The sequence below is a fragment of the Neolamprologus brichardi genome, chromosome 3, assembly GCF_056152115.1.
Source record: "Neolamprologus brichardi isolate AB-2024 chromosome 3, ASM5615211v1, whole genome shotgun sequence".
NCBI classification, from domain to species: domain Eukaryota; kingdom Metazoa; phylum Chordata; class Actinopteri; order Cichliformes; family Cichlidae; genus Neolamprologus; species Neolamprologus brichardi.
The window spans coordinates 2,460,001-2,473,031 of NC_142106.1; the positions used below are offsets into that span (position 1 = coordinate 2,460,001).

The following is a 13,031-nucleotide window of genomic DNA, read 5'->3' on the forward strand; positions in this document are numbered from 1 at the left end:
CCACCCAGGGCTGTACACAGGGACACCGCCCGCCTCACTGTGTCCCTCTCATTGTTCACAGGAACCAGAGACAGCAGCTGGAGGAGGACAGCTTTACTGACTCTAAACAGGACAAACAGAGAGAAACTGTCAGGATGCATCAACACCAGCGTGAACAAGGTTCTCTCTGGTTCAGACTCTTCGGTGGTCTTTCCCACCTGAGGCGAACCCTGTGGAGGACAGGAAACAGCAGGTCCAACACGCTGTCCTCCACCTCACAGTCTCGCATGTCGAGCTGTGTGTCCCGGCTGCTGTGTGTCAGGATGATGGCCACGGCCCTGCAGTCATCAGCAGTCAGACTCAGAGGCTCAGTCTGATCCTCCTCTGGTAGCTCCACACAGGAGGAGCAGGACAGATCCAAGCTGTGCTGCAGAGTCCTCAGCAGGCCTGACGCTGCCTCCTGCTGGACGTCACAGGCAGCACAGCAGCGGATGAACCTCAGCAGCTGGTTCCTGTCAACACTGGAAAGAAACGCATGGAGACAGAAAAACTAAAATTATAGATGCTGCAAACAAACTGCTAGCTTCAATAAGATGTGTTGATCTTTAAAACTAAAGGATTTTAAGAACAGCATCTATGAACTAGCATCAGATACATTATTGTAATTAGATGTTGGATTTATGCACAGCTCTCTCATGTTATTAAGACAAAGTCACACTGAGCCCAGTTTCCCTGCTTGGGCTGATTGTGCAGGTGGATGTTAACAGATAACAGCTTTAAATGAATAAGGACTCGGTTTATCTGGTAACTGTGTTGTTCATAATTTACTGCATTTATCAGATTAAAGGCATCATTTGTCAGCAGTGATGAAGAGTAAATGTCTCCTTTGTGCCCAGGAAGCCACAGAAACACAGCATGTCGCAGATTATTTTAATGGGTCCAGTTCAAATGTGTCTGCAGACGAGTTTATGAATTCCAGCCTTCAGCTTATTGTTTGACCAACTGATAAAAGTAGCCAAGGGGAGGTAATGACAACACTTGATAATAACTATAATTAATACAATCTAAATTGTTAATTAGACCAATTTTAATTCACTAAGATTAAAATGACACTAATGCTAATGATACCAACTGATACCATTTGGTAAAACCACAAATGAGACACACAAATCAGAACAAGTCAGAGGCTGTAGTTAGGGCAACACTGAAGATCATTTGTAAACTTTACCAAAATTATTTCCAATAATATATTTTTAAACAATTATCTGTATAATTAATGAGAAATTGCAAAGCTGACATTTGTAAACTTTGTAAATAATTCATGAATATTGTGTATGACATCTAAAAACAGGACGGCTAATGCTAAGCTGCAGTGTGTTCAGTGATAAGTTGGCCCTTGGGTGTAAATAAAAAAAACAACAACTTTTGATTAGTCTGAATTTCTTTTGTTGCTTAGTAAAGTTTGTGTTGGATTAAAATACAACAAACTGCTCTCACTGTTGCCATGACAGCGGGCTAATGCTAAAGAACAGCTTGTGTGAATCTCTGAGAGTAAACAACAGTCGGGGACGGGGCATCTGTGATGAAATCCTCGATGATAAATAGTGAAATAAACATCTGGTCATCATTAAAGAACACATACTATAGTGATAACATGTTGTTTGTGTCATCAGAGTGTAATTATCGTCTCTTTCCAACTATGAGATATAAGATCGGAGGCTTTAACTTCACCACATTGTTGTTCATACATGTCGCCACTATGAGCACCACTATCAGCGGCTCTGGAATTCTTTTCCTCCGGATATCAGGAAAACTGAACTCAAAGCCATCTGTTCAAACCAGCTTACTGTCTGTAAACATCAACACGAACGACGACTCCAGTTACTGTTTAATCCTGTTTACTGTTCCGTGTTTGTTACGGTGACCCTGGGTTGTTAGACAGGCGCCCACTAATAAAATGTGTTATTATTATTATTGCTGTTGTTGTTATTATTACTGGTCCACCTTTAAATTATGTTCACTCTGCCTGCTGTTTGAAAATTTCCTTATAGTTTCTTGTTCAACTGTTCATATAATCTTTTCACACTAACAGTAAAATGTTAGCTTGTTTTTGAAGCAATGTAATTATGTTACAATAAAGTGTGTTGTTCAGCAATCGCACAGTGCAGCGCAGAGAAACGAGCTCTAATATCTGACCTGAGATGAGAAACGCTGTCCAGCATGAGGAGGATGGACTCTACTCCCCCTGCTGGTATGGAGGTCCACAGCAGGTTCAGTCTGACTCCGTCTCCGTGTTTGAGGACGAAGATCAGAGCAGCACAGTCCACTGAGTCCAGCTGTCTGCAGCTCAGGTTGATCACATGACCGAGTGACCTCAGCAAACTGGGTACAGCGTGACTGTCGTGAGCTCTGTAGAGCTCTCTGATGAAGCTCATCACAAAGCTGGGACTGGGCCTGAAAACAAAGAGTTTATTTCCAACTTTGTATAAAGGATCCATGAAGTGCTGATTAAAGATGAGACAGCATTTCAAATCCTCCTGATTAAACAGCAGAAAATGATCAAACTACATTCAGCACCTTTTAAACACAATCCCGTCCAGAAAGGGAAGCAGACGTGTGGTTTCCTCCTGTAAGAACAGGTTCTTCCTCAGGTTCACAGTGATGGTCTGAGCCGACGGCTGCTGCAGCAGATAGTGAAGAAGCTCCCAGCTCAGGCAGCAGGAGGTCAGGTCTCCACCAACCTTACTCAAGAAGGACAACGTCAAGTCCTTGTCCTGGGTTTCATGGAGGAGAGACAGAACCTGCTGGAAGCTCTCTTCACTCAGTCTGCAGAGATCACGAATATAAAATAAGCTTTGAAGTAAAAATCTACATTTTATTTGTCCTGTGATGTTCAGAAAGACATTTACTTGACTGTCAGAGGACCATCATGGAGTAGCAGTGCAATGAGACCCTGAGCAGGGATGCAGCTCTCAGTCAGGTCTAACCGTCCGACTGTCCAGTACCTCAGCAGGGAAGCCAAACTACTGACAGCCCTCAACAATACTCTGTGTGATGGTCGGGCTTTCTTAGACATAAGAGAAAGCTCTTCAACAGCCAGCCGACAGGCCGCTCTGCCTCTTCTTACCCACTGAGACAGCAGCAAGGACATGTCGATGGAAAGCCTGAAGAACGAAGAGACAAAAGAGCAGAAATGATGAACACCAAGAGCTAAAGATTCAAATATAAATGGTGTTAGAAGAGCAAGAGAGAGTGATGGTTTCACTTCCTGCCTCAGACTGTGTAGTTGTGTTGTGTGTCTGAAGAGCAGGGCGCCTCCTCTGGCAGACATCTTGCTGGGTGTGAGGATGAGATCCACTTTAGAGCCACACAGTTGGAGAGCTCTCCCCACAGACCAGCAGCTTTTCCTGTGTAACGCTCCTGTTAGCAGCAGCTGGAAGCCCAGCAGCTGCAGCAGAGACTCCAGCTGCTGGGCCTCCTCTCTGGATCTTACAGACATGGATGTGCACACACTCTGGAAGAACTCTGGATTACAGCTGGAACACAGTGAAGATGGGATCAGAGAACATGCTGGAAACGTTCTGCAAATGGAACCATCATGACTTATTTACCTGAGCTGTGAGATATAAGGCAGACACTGCAGCAAACTCCTCACTTCACTCTCTTCATGTGAGCAGTCTGTCAGCTCCACTTGTTTCTTCTCTGGTTGGAGTTTCAGCAGCTCCAGGAGGATGGAGGTCTTTCTCTCTGAGAGGTCTATGATCCAGACTGCAGGAGCTGACTGGAAAACTGACTGTAATGATGGAAGGACACTCAGACCTGTTTTAGTCTCACAGTCCTTTATATGGGAGCACAGATCCAACAGGAAGTCACACTGATATTGCTTCAGATCATATTCATCATCCATGTGTCTCTCATGAAGAGGGAATGTCTGATATGTGCACACTGATGCTAACAGCTCCAGGATCTTCTCTCCTGTCTGCTGCTCTCTCTCTGCTGCTGCACAGAACAGACTCACAAAGAACCTGACTGCTTCATGACGATTCCAAACATCAAAACTGGAACAATAAGAAGGAAACATTTAGTGATGATTTGATGTGAGCTGCATAAAAACAGCCACACACTGCTGATGGACTCCATCTGGTCCATGTTTCCTGTACATAATGATTCTCCATGTTAAATATAACATAAACGAGGGAAACATATCATCTCAGTTACAGCACAGAACTAATTTATTAATCCTCTTAAAAACAAGAAAACACAAATATTTTAGAAATTTGTCAAATTTCCACTTTTAGAAGCTTCTTTAAATCAAGAAGAGACTGTAAAAACCTTATTTTAATTTAAGATTAAATTAATAGAAAAAGTTGTTTTCTGCTTTCTTTGTAAAGTAACTATATACTATGTGTATACTGCATGTGGTGAACGCATGTTCTCCATCAAAACTCTTCACTAAGCTTCTGAATACAATCTGACTTACCTGAGCTGTGAGATATAAGGCAGACACTGCAGCAAACTCCTCACTTCACTCTCTTCATGTGAGCAGCCTGTCAGCACCACTTGTTTCTTCTCTGGTTGGAGTTTCAGCAGCTCCAGGAGGATGGAGGTCTTTCTCTCTGAGAGCTTTATGATCCAGACTGCAGGAGCTGAAAATACTGACTGTAATGATGGAAGGACACTCAGACCTGTTTTAGTCTCACAGTCCTTTATATGGGAGTACAGATCCAACAGGAAGTCACTCCGATAATAATAATAACCATATATGTATCTGTTATGAACAGGGAATGTCTGATATGTGCACACTGATGCTAACAGCTCCAGGATCTTCTCTCCTGTCTGCTGCTCTCTCTCTGCTGCTGCACAGAACAGACTCACAAAGATCCTCGTTCGGTCTTCATCTGATGTCTCATCATCAACTCTGGAACAATAAGAAGGAAACATTCAGTGATGATTTGATGTGAGCTGCATTAAAACAACCACACACTGCTGACACACTTTGTAATGTTTGTGTGTTTAATCTGAATCTTTGTTGATTTTCTGTCTTCAGTAAAATGAAACTTTGATAAAAATCAGAGTGTTTATTTCTTTGGAAGTCAGCAAACTCATAAATTGAGCAGAGGATCAAATAATGATGTCACTGCTGTAAAAAGGTAGAACACTGTGTGAAAACAGCTGTAATACAGTGTAGTATTATTCATGTACGTCGGAGTATTTGGAGAGTTTAGATTTTGCTACGGTCACTGAATCCTGGTATTTCTTGGTTTAGTGCAGTAACGTGTCTGTTTTCTACAATGTTTATATGACAGGAAATGCTGTTTGCGTTGGATTCTCTATGATGAAGGAGATGGCGAGCCACCTCTGAACCTGATCACCTCCTTAGCCTGAGCAGCTGCTCTGAGTTCTCACTGTGCCAGGAGGCCACGCCCCCTTTTTCAGACGTTTACACTCGTCTGTGACGCTGTGTGAAATATTCACTAGTGTTTTGTGATCATTCACATTTGATTTGAAAGAAGAAGTTTCAGTACATTGAAGTTAAAGCTCTGAGTGGCTCCAGCTGCTAAGTGAGTCTCTTTCTCTCTTAAAGCCTCAAACAAACTCAGACTCTGGCCCTGCTCATTTAATATTCTGCAAACCTTCAGTGAGTTATGTTTGCACTGTGTGATCAATATTTGTATGTTCTGTATCACTTGTGATGATTTGATGAGCTGCATAAAAACAGCCACACACTGCTGATGGACTCCATGTTGTATATAATGAAAGTTCATCTTAAAGCCATCTTCCATCAGAGCAGCTGAACAATGTTTTAGACAGTTACTGACTCACAACACAAACACTCATCCTGTGTGTGAAATCACTGCGTTCTGAACTGTAACTGTTATTTTATTCTCTGTCTGACTTTAGAAAGTAAAACACTAAATATCAACAATACAGAAACACACAGAGGGGAACAACAACATCTACAACAGCAGCTTCACCTGCTGCTCACATCACACCTCTGCTGTCTGAAATCTTCATCTGCTCACTATAGAGCTGCTACCACCATCATCATCATCATGCTCAGTAAAACAAAGTCAGAGATAAAGTCCAGCTTCATGTAACTCAATCATTTACTGAGTTACTTCACTGAAGGACTCGTTGAGTTTGCTTTCATGTAGTTTCCATGGTGATGATGGATTCAGGTGTAAATGTTTCTGGCATGTGTGCCCTCCAACACTCTCTGCTGGAGGAGCTCAGTCACATGATCCTATCAAATATAAATCTAACCTTTCTGATGAGAACGTCTTTATTCTAGATCCTGTTGTCCTGATGAGCATTAAAAGTCATCTGATATTTATAGAAAATATGAAACTTCATAGCAACAAAGAGCTGAACAAGTCAGTGAAACACAGTGATGTACTGAGAACGTTTCCCTCTGAAATATGACAGAGTCTGAATACATTTATAACATGATCCATGTAGATAAAGTCAAACATATGATGCTGATGACAAACAAGCAGCACAAGACAAAATCATCACTTTACAATTCATGGAGCTTCAAATATTTCCATCACTCATTTTCACAGAAAATCTTCTCTTACAGATATTTGACTCATGTGAAGAGCATGTTATTTACCTGAGCTGTGAGATATAAGGCAGACACTGCAGCAAACTCCTCACTTCACTCTCTTCTTCTTCTTCTCCTCCTCGCCACATCAACAGCTCCACTTGTTTCTTCTCTGGTTGGAGTTTCAGCACCTCCAGGAGGATGGAGGTCTTTCTCTCTGAGAGGTCTATGATCCAGACTGCAGGAGCTGAAAATACTGACTGTAATGATGGAAGGACACTCAGACCTGTTTTAGTCTCACAGTCTTTCACATGGGAGTACAGATCCAACAGGAAGTCACTCTGATATTGCTTCAGATCATAATCATCCTCCATGTATCTCTCATGAACAGGGAATGTCTGATATGTGCACACTGATGCTAACATCTCCAGGATCTTCTCTCCTGTCTGCTGCTCTCTCTCTGCTGCTGCACAGAACAGACTCACAAAGAACCTGACTGCTTCATGACGATTCCAAACATCAAAACTGGAACAATAAGAAGGAAACATTTAGTGATGATTTGATGTGAGCTGCATAAAAACAGCCACACACTGCTGATGGACTCCATCTGGTCCATGTTTCCTGTACATGATGCTCCATGTTAAATATATCATAAACGAGGGAAACATATCATCTCAGTTACAGCACAGAACTAATTTATTAATCCTCATAAAAACAAGAAAACACAAATATTTTAGAAATTTGTCAAAATTCCACTTTTAGAAGCTTCTTTAACTCAAGAAGAGACTGTAAAAATCTTATTTTAATTTAAGATTAAATTAATAGAAAAAGTTGTTTTCTGCTTTCTTTGTACAGTAACTATATACTATGTGTATACTGCATGTGGTGAACGCATGTTCTCCATCAAAACTCTTCACTAAGCTTCTGAATACAATCTGACTTACCTGAGCTGTGAGATGTAAGGCAGACACTGCAGCAAACTCCTCACTTCACTCTCTTCATGTGAGCAGCCTGTCAGCACCACTTGTTTCTTCTCTGGTTGGAGTTTCAGCACCTCCAGGAGGATGGAGGTCTTTCTCTCTGAGAGCTTTATGGACCAGACTGCAGGAGCTGACTGGAAAACTGACTGTAATGATGGAAGGACACTCAGACCTGTTTTAGTCTCATAAGAGTACAGGTCCAGGAGGAAGTCACACCATTTCTGTTTAAGAGGACTGTTTTTGTATGTGCACACTGATGCTAACAGCTCCAGGATCTTCTCTCCTGTCTGCTGCTCTCTCTCTGCTGCTGCACAGAACAGACTCACAAAGAACCTCGTTCTGTCTTCATCTGATGTCTCAGCATCAACTCTGGAACAATAAGAAGGAAACATTCAGTGATGGTTTGATGTGAGCTGCATTAAAACAACCACACACTGCTGACACACTTTGCAATGTTTGTGAGTTTAATCTGAATCTTTGTTGATTTTCTGTCTTCAGTAAAATGAAACTTAGATAAAAATCAGAGTCTGTTTATTTCTTTGGAAGTCATGGATGGGCCTCACTTTAGACCAGCTCACACAACATACTTCACTAACAACCAGCAGCTGCCTGAATTAACTCAGGAATATCAGTAACACATGTACAACTTTATAAAGTGTTCGTCCATCATTGAGAAAGTATCAAACTGATGTCATTAAACATGTTATATTTGAGCCTCTTCCGCAAAACTTCATCATGTGTATCCGTGTTTATGAATGACCTACTGAGGAGGAGTAATGCTTTATGATGAACTAAGTATTAGCACTAATGCTGAAGAGTGTGCAGCTGTTATAAAGTGTTAGCAGTAAAACACTAAATATCAACAACACAGAAACACACAGAGGGGAACAACAACATCTACAACAGCAGCTTCACCTGCTGCTCACATCACACACGTGGAAATCACATATTTACTAACATTTTACAGTTAATTCATTCATTTTGATTTGTTTACACTGAAAGTTTGTAAAATTAGACTAAATTAATATTTTCTGGTTCAGAAAAGTCTTAAACACAAAGATTCACATGTTAGTGGCCATGTTGAGCCTCCTGTCAGTGTTTCGTTTCACCAGACTAGCTCTCTTTACCTGGCTATATCACCATGGTAACAGATGCTGAGCACAGCCTGGTGTAGATCAGGTTATGTTCAGAGTGTCAGATTAAAATCAGCTGTAAGTGACACGTTTTCTCTGATTCTTTTATGTCCAGTCTGCTCTGAGCAGCACAGTCTGAGAACCACATGGTCACACAAGTTTCCATGTATGTAGTGGCTGATGTAGTGTAAAACAGATGTGGACCCTAATCTGCTGCACATCTGTTTCACACATTACAACATCCATCAGTCTGTGTTCAGTCCATTTATCACAGAGAAGATCCACCAATAACATGAACTTCACTTTGAAGTGGTGACAAACTCCTTCATCAGATTGTGTGTCAGAGCTGAATGCAGCGAGTAACCTTTCATGTTTAAGTGGATCGAGGTCAAAGTGTCACAGCTTTAATGTGCAGCTGTCAGCTTACAAATAAACTGCAGCACAGAGCGCTCACACACACATTCATTCATTCACATGTTAATGATTGCTACCAGCATCACTTAGTCTCCTTTGATGCAGCAACAGTGTTGCCTGTGTTGTTATAGTTACATAATATTTATAGCTCTGTGTCACCTGTTAATGTAACAATATTTCTTATTAATGGAGGTGAAAATCAGTGGATCTACTTTGTGTGGAAGAAGACAGAAATAACGTATGAATGGTCGTTGTGTGGATGTGGAGGAGAGAGGCCCCAAATGCAGGCTGAAGCTGAACATCCTGGATGACTCAAACTGTTTCACTCTGCAGTGAAAGCTGCTTGATGCTGTTTTGTTTTAAATCCAATCAGAAACAGATAAATACCTTAACAGTATAATTATTATTAATATTTTTAATGAAGCTTTTTTCCCCAGGAGGTCTTAGTGATGCTGTAAATGTCACTAAGTGCAGTTTTATTCTCACAGACAAACTGTCACATGTTTACAAACTGTTGAAGGTAAAAGTTACAAATTTGTGGACTCATTTCTATAAACTGAGTTCAATCAAGCAGCAACTAAATTGTCAAATAGAGCTAAAATATTTTCATGAATTATTTTCAGCACTCATTTATTGATTTATTTCTATGCTGTGGTGTGCTGGGGGAGCAGCACAGCAAAGAAGGACTCATCCAGGCTGGAGAAACTGATCAGGAAGGCTGGCTCTGTGGTCGGCATGAAGCTGGACACTCTGGTGTCAGTGGCAGAGAAAAGGACACTAAAGAAACTGCTGGACATTATGGACAATGCTGGGCATCCTCTGCGCACGGCCATAAACAACCAGAAGAGTCTGTTCAGTGACAGGTTGCTTCTCCCAAAGACAAGAACCAACAGACTTAAAAACTCCTTTGTCCCACACGCCATCAAACTGTTTAACTCCTCTCTGGAGGGGAGAGGGAGGGGAGACAGGAGGACAAAGGAGGGGGGAACAACTAAGCTGTAGTGCCTCTTCACTTCACTGTGTAATACTTTTGTTAATAGTCAATGGTGCAATAGACCTCAATACTTGAAATGTGCAATTCACTTGTGTTTTTATTTTTATTCCTATTTATTCTATTTATCCCCTTCGTATATTTTATTTATATATGTCTCTGTATTTATATATATGTGTGTGTATATATATGTGTATATATATACATATAATATTCTGTAACTCTGTAACTTCTGTCGGTGCTGTGCTTTTGGAAACCAAATTTCCCAGAGGAACCCACCCGAGGGATTAATAAAGTTTTATCTAATCTTATCTTATTGATAGACTTTATTGTGTGAAGAACATGTCGTGTACCTGAGCTGTGAGATATAAGGCAGACACTGCAGCAAACTCCTCACTTCACTCTCTTCATGTGAGCAGTCTGTCAGCACCACTTGTTTCTTCTCTGGTTGGAGTTTCAGCAGCTCCAGGAGGATGGAGGTCTTTCTCTCTGAGAGGTCTATGATCCAGACTGCAGGAGCTGACTGGAAAACTGACTGTAATGATGGAAGGACACTCAGACCTGTTTTAGTCTCACAGTCCTTCACATGGGAGCACAGATCCAACAGGAAGTTAATCTGATATTGCTTCAGATCATCATCATCATCCTCCATGTATCTCTCATGAAGAGGGAATGTCTGATATGTGCACACTGATGCTAACAGCTCCAGGATCTTCTCTCCTGTCTGCTGCTCTCTCTCTGCTGCTGCACAGAACAGACTCACAAAGATCATCACTTCTTCTTCAGGATCTGAACACCCATCATATGCAGAACTGTAACAATAAGAAGGAAACATTTAGTGATGATTTGATGTGAGCTGCATAAAAACAGCCACACACTGCTGATGGACTCCATGTTGTATATAATGAAAGTTCATCTTAAAGCCATCTTCCATCAGAGCAGCTGAACAATGTTTTAGACAGTTACTGACTCACAACACAAACACTCATCCTGTGTGTGAAATCACTGCGTTCTGAACTGTAACTGTTATTTTATTCTCTGTCTGACTTTAGAAAGTAAAACACTAAATATCAACAATACAGAAACACACAGAGGGGAACAACAACATCTACAACAGCAGCTTCACCTGCTGCTCACATCACACCTCTGCTGTCTGAAATCTTCATCTGCTCACTATAGAGCTGCTACCACCATCATCATCATCATGCTCAGTAAAACAAAGTCAGAGATAAAGTCCAGCTTCATGTAACTCAATCATTTACTGAGTTACTTCACTGAAGGACTCGTTGAGTTTGCTTTCATGTAGTTTCCATGGCGATGATGGATTCAGGTGTAAAGGATGTTTCTGCCATGTGTGCCCTCCAACACTCTCTGCTGCAGGAGCTCAGTCACATGATCCTATCAAATATAAATCTAACCTTTCTGATGAGAACGTCTTTATTCTAGATCCTATTGTCCTGATGAGCATTAAAAGTCATCTGATATTTATAGAAAATATGAAACTTCATAGCAACAAAGAGCTGAACAAGTCAGTGAAACACAGTGATGTACTGAGAACGTTTCCCTCTGAAACATGACAGAGTCTGAATACATTTATAACATGATCCATGTAGATAAAGTCAAACATATGATGCTGATGACAAACAAGCAGCACGAGACAAAATCATCACTTTACAATTCATGGAGCTTCAAATATTTCCATCACTTATGTTCACAGCACATCTTTTCTTGCAGATATTTGACTCGTGTGAAGAGCATGTTATTTACCTGAGCTGTGAGATATAAGGCAGACACTGCAGCAAACTCCTCACTTCACTCTCTTCTTCTTCTTCTCCTCCTCGCCATATCAACAGCTCCACTTGTTTCTTCTCTGGTTGGAGTTTCAGCAGCTCCAGGAGGATGGAGGTCTTTCTCTCTGAGAGCTTTATGATCCAGACTGCAGGAGCTGACTGGAAAACTGACTGTAGTGATGGAAGGACACTCAGACCTGTTTTAGTCTCACAGTCCTTCACATGGGAGTACAGATCCAACAGGAAGTCACTCTGATAATACTCATCCATGTCGCTCTCATGAACAGGGAATGTCTGATATGTGCACACTGATGCTAACAGCTCCAGGATCTTCTCTCCTGTCTGCTGCTCTCTCTCTGCTGCTGCACAGAACAGACTCACAAAGAACCTGACTGCTTCATGACGATCTGACCACAGAGGAACAACACTGTAACAATCAGAAGGAAACATTTAGTGATGATTTGATGTGAGCTGAATAAAAACAACCACACACTGCTGATGCACTTGTCCATGTGTGTCCTGTATATAATGAAACAGCCAGTGTTGGGAAGGTTACTTTTAAAATGTATTCCACTACAGATTACAGATTACAGATTACATGCCCCAAACGGTATTTTGTAACGTATTCTGAATACTATGAATTACTTAATATATTATGAAGATTTTACAACTATTATTGCTGTGTGATTTATTACTATTACTGAAGGTTACGCACCATACCAATACAAACTCGATTTGAAATTTATTTCAAACCTAAACCTTTAGTAAACAATTAAACAAATAAGAGTAAAACTGCAATAATTTACTTGTAGCAATAAAATAATCTTCTACGTCTTTTAATCTCTGTCCACACCTATACAGCTTTTTCTATGTGTATGGGCCTTTTGTTTACACGTAAACGGCATTTTGAATAATCTAAAACTGAGATCCTTAAAACAAAATTTTGCGTTCACATGGACGAGGAATACAGAGTTCCTTACGCAATGTCAAAGGTGTGCGCCTTTTTCACGTCACGCTGTGTGAAACGTTATTGTTTACATGAGATTAATTTCTACAATGGTGGATAGAGACAAAATACAGTTGCTGTTAATCTTGCTATCTTCAGTTTTTACACACTTGCACACACAGTTACTGTCCTCCCATTTAAAGGTAGAGGTGTCATTATTTTCTGTGTACAGTGGTCCATTGTTTATCGCAGGC

General features: G+C 41.0%; 2 protein-coding genes across 7 annotated transcripts in view; one reads left to right on the plus strand and one right to left on the minus strand.

Annotated features, from left to right (window-relative positions):
- LOC102785947 (protein NLRC3-like) overlaps positions 1 to 13,031 on the plus strand; it is a 172,069-nt gene that overhangs the window by 131,834 nt on the left and 27,204 nt on the right. The window lies entirely within an intron of this gene.
- Positions 1 to 13,031, minus strand: part of LOC102788691 (uncharacterized) — a 29,250-nt gene that overhangs the window by 582 nt on the left and 15,637 nt on the right. Inside the window, exons 7-18 of the mRNA XM_087838673.1 lie at positions 11,809 to 12,258; positions 10,395 to 10,853; positions 7,468 to 7,872; positions 6,593 to 7,048; positions 4,460 to 4,897; positions 3,591 to 4,037; positions 3,252 to 3,515; positions 2,889 to 3,143; positions 2,557 to 2,805; positions 2,176 to 2,433; positions 198 to 500; positions 1 to 102 (exon numbers count right to left, since the gene is read on the minus strand). The exon at positions 1 to 102 is cut by the window's left edge and continues 168 nt beyond it. Coding sequence (XP_087694799.1) covers positions 1 to 102; positions 198 to 500; positions 2,176 to 2,433; positions 2,557 to 2,805; positions 2,889 to 3,143; positions 3,252 to 3,515; positions 3,591 to 4,037; positions 4,460 to 4,897; positions 6,593 to 7,048; positions 7,468 to 7,872; positions 10,395 to 10,853; positions 11,809 to 12,258 — 4,086 coding nt within the window. The remainder of the gene's footprint in view (positions 103 to 197; positions 501 to 2,175; positions 2,434 to 2,556; positions 2,806 to 2,888; positions 3,144 to 3,251; positions 3,516 to 3,590; positions 4,038 to 4,459; positions 4,898 to 6,592; positions 7,049 to 7,467; positions 7,873 to 10,394; positions 10,854 to 11,808; positions 12,259 to 13,031) is intronic.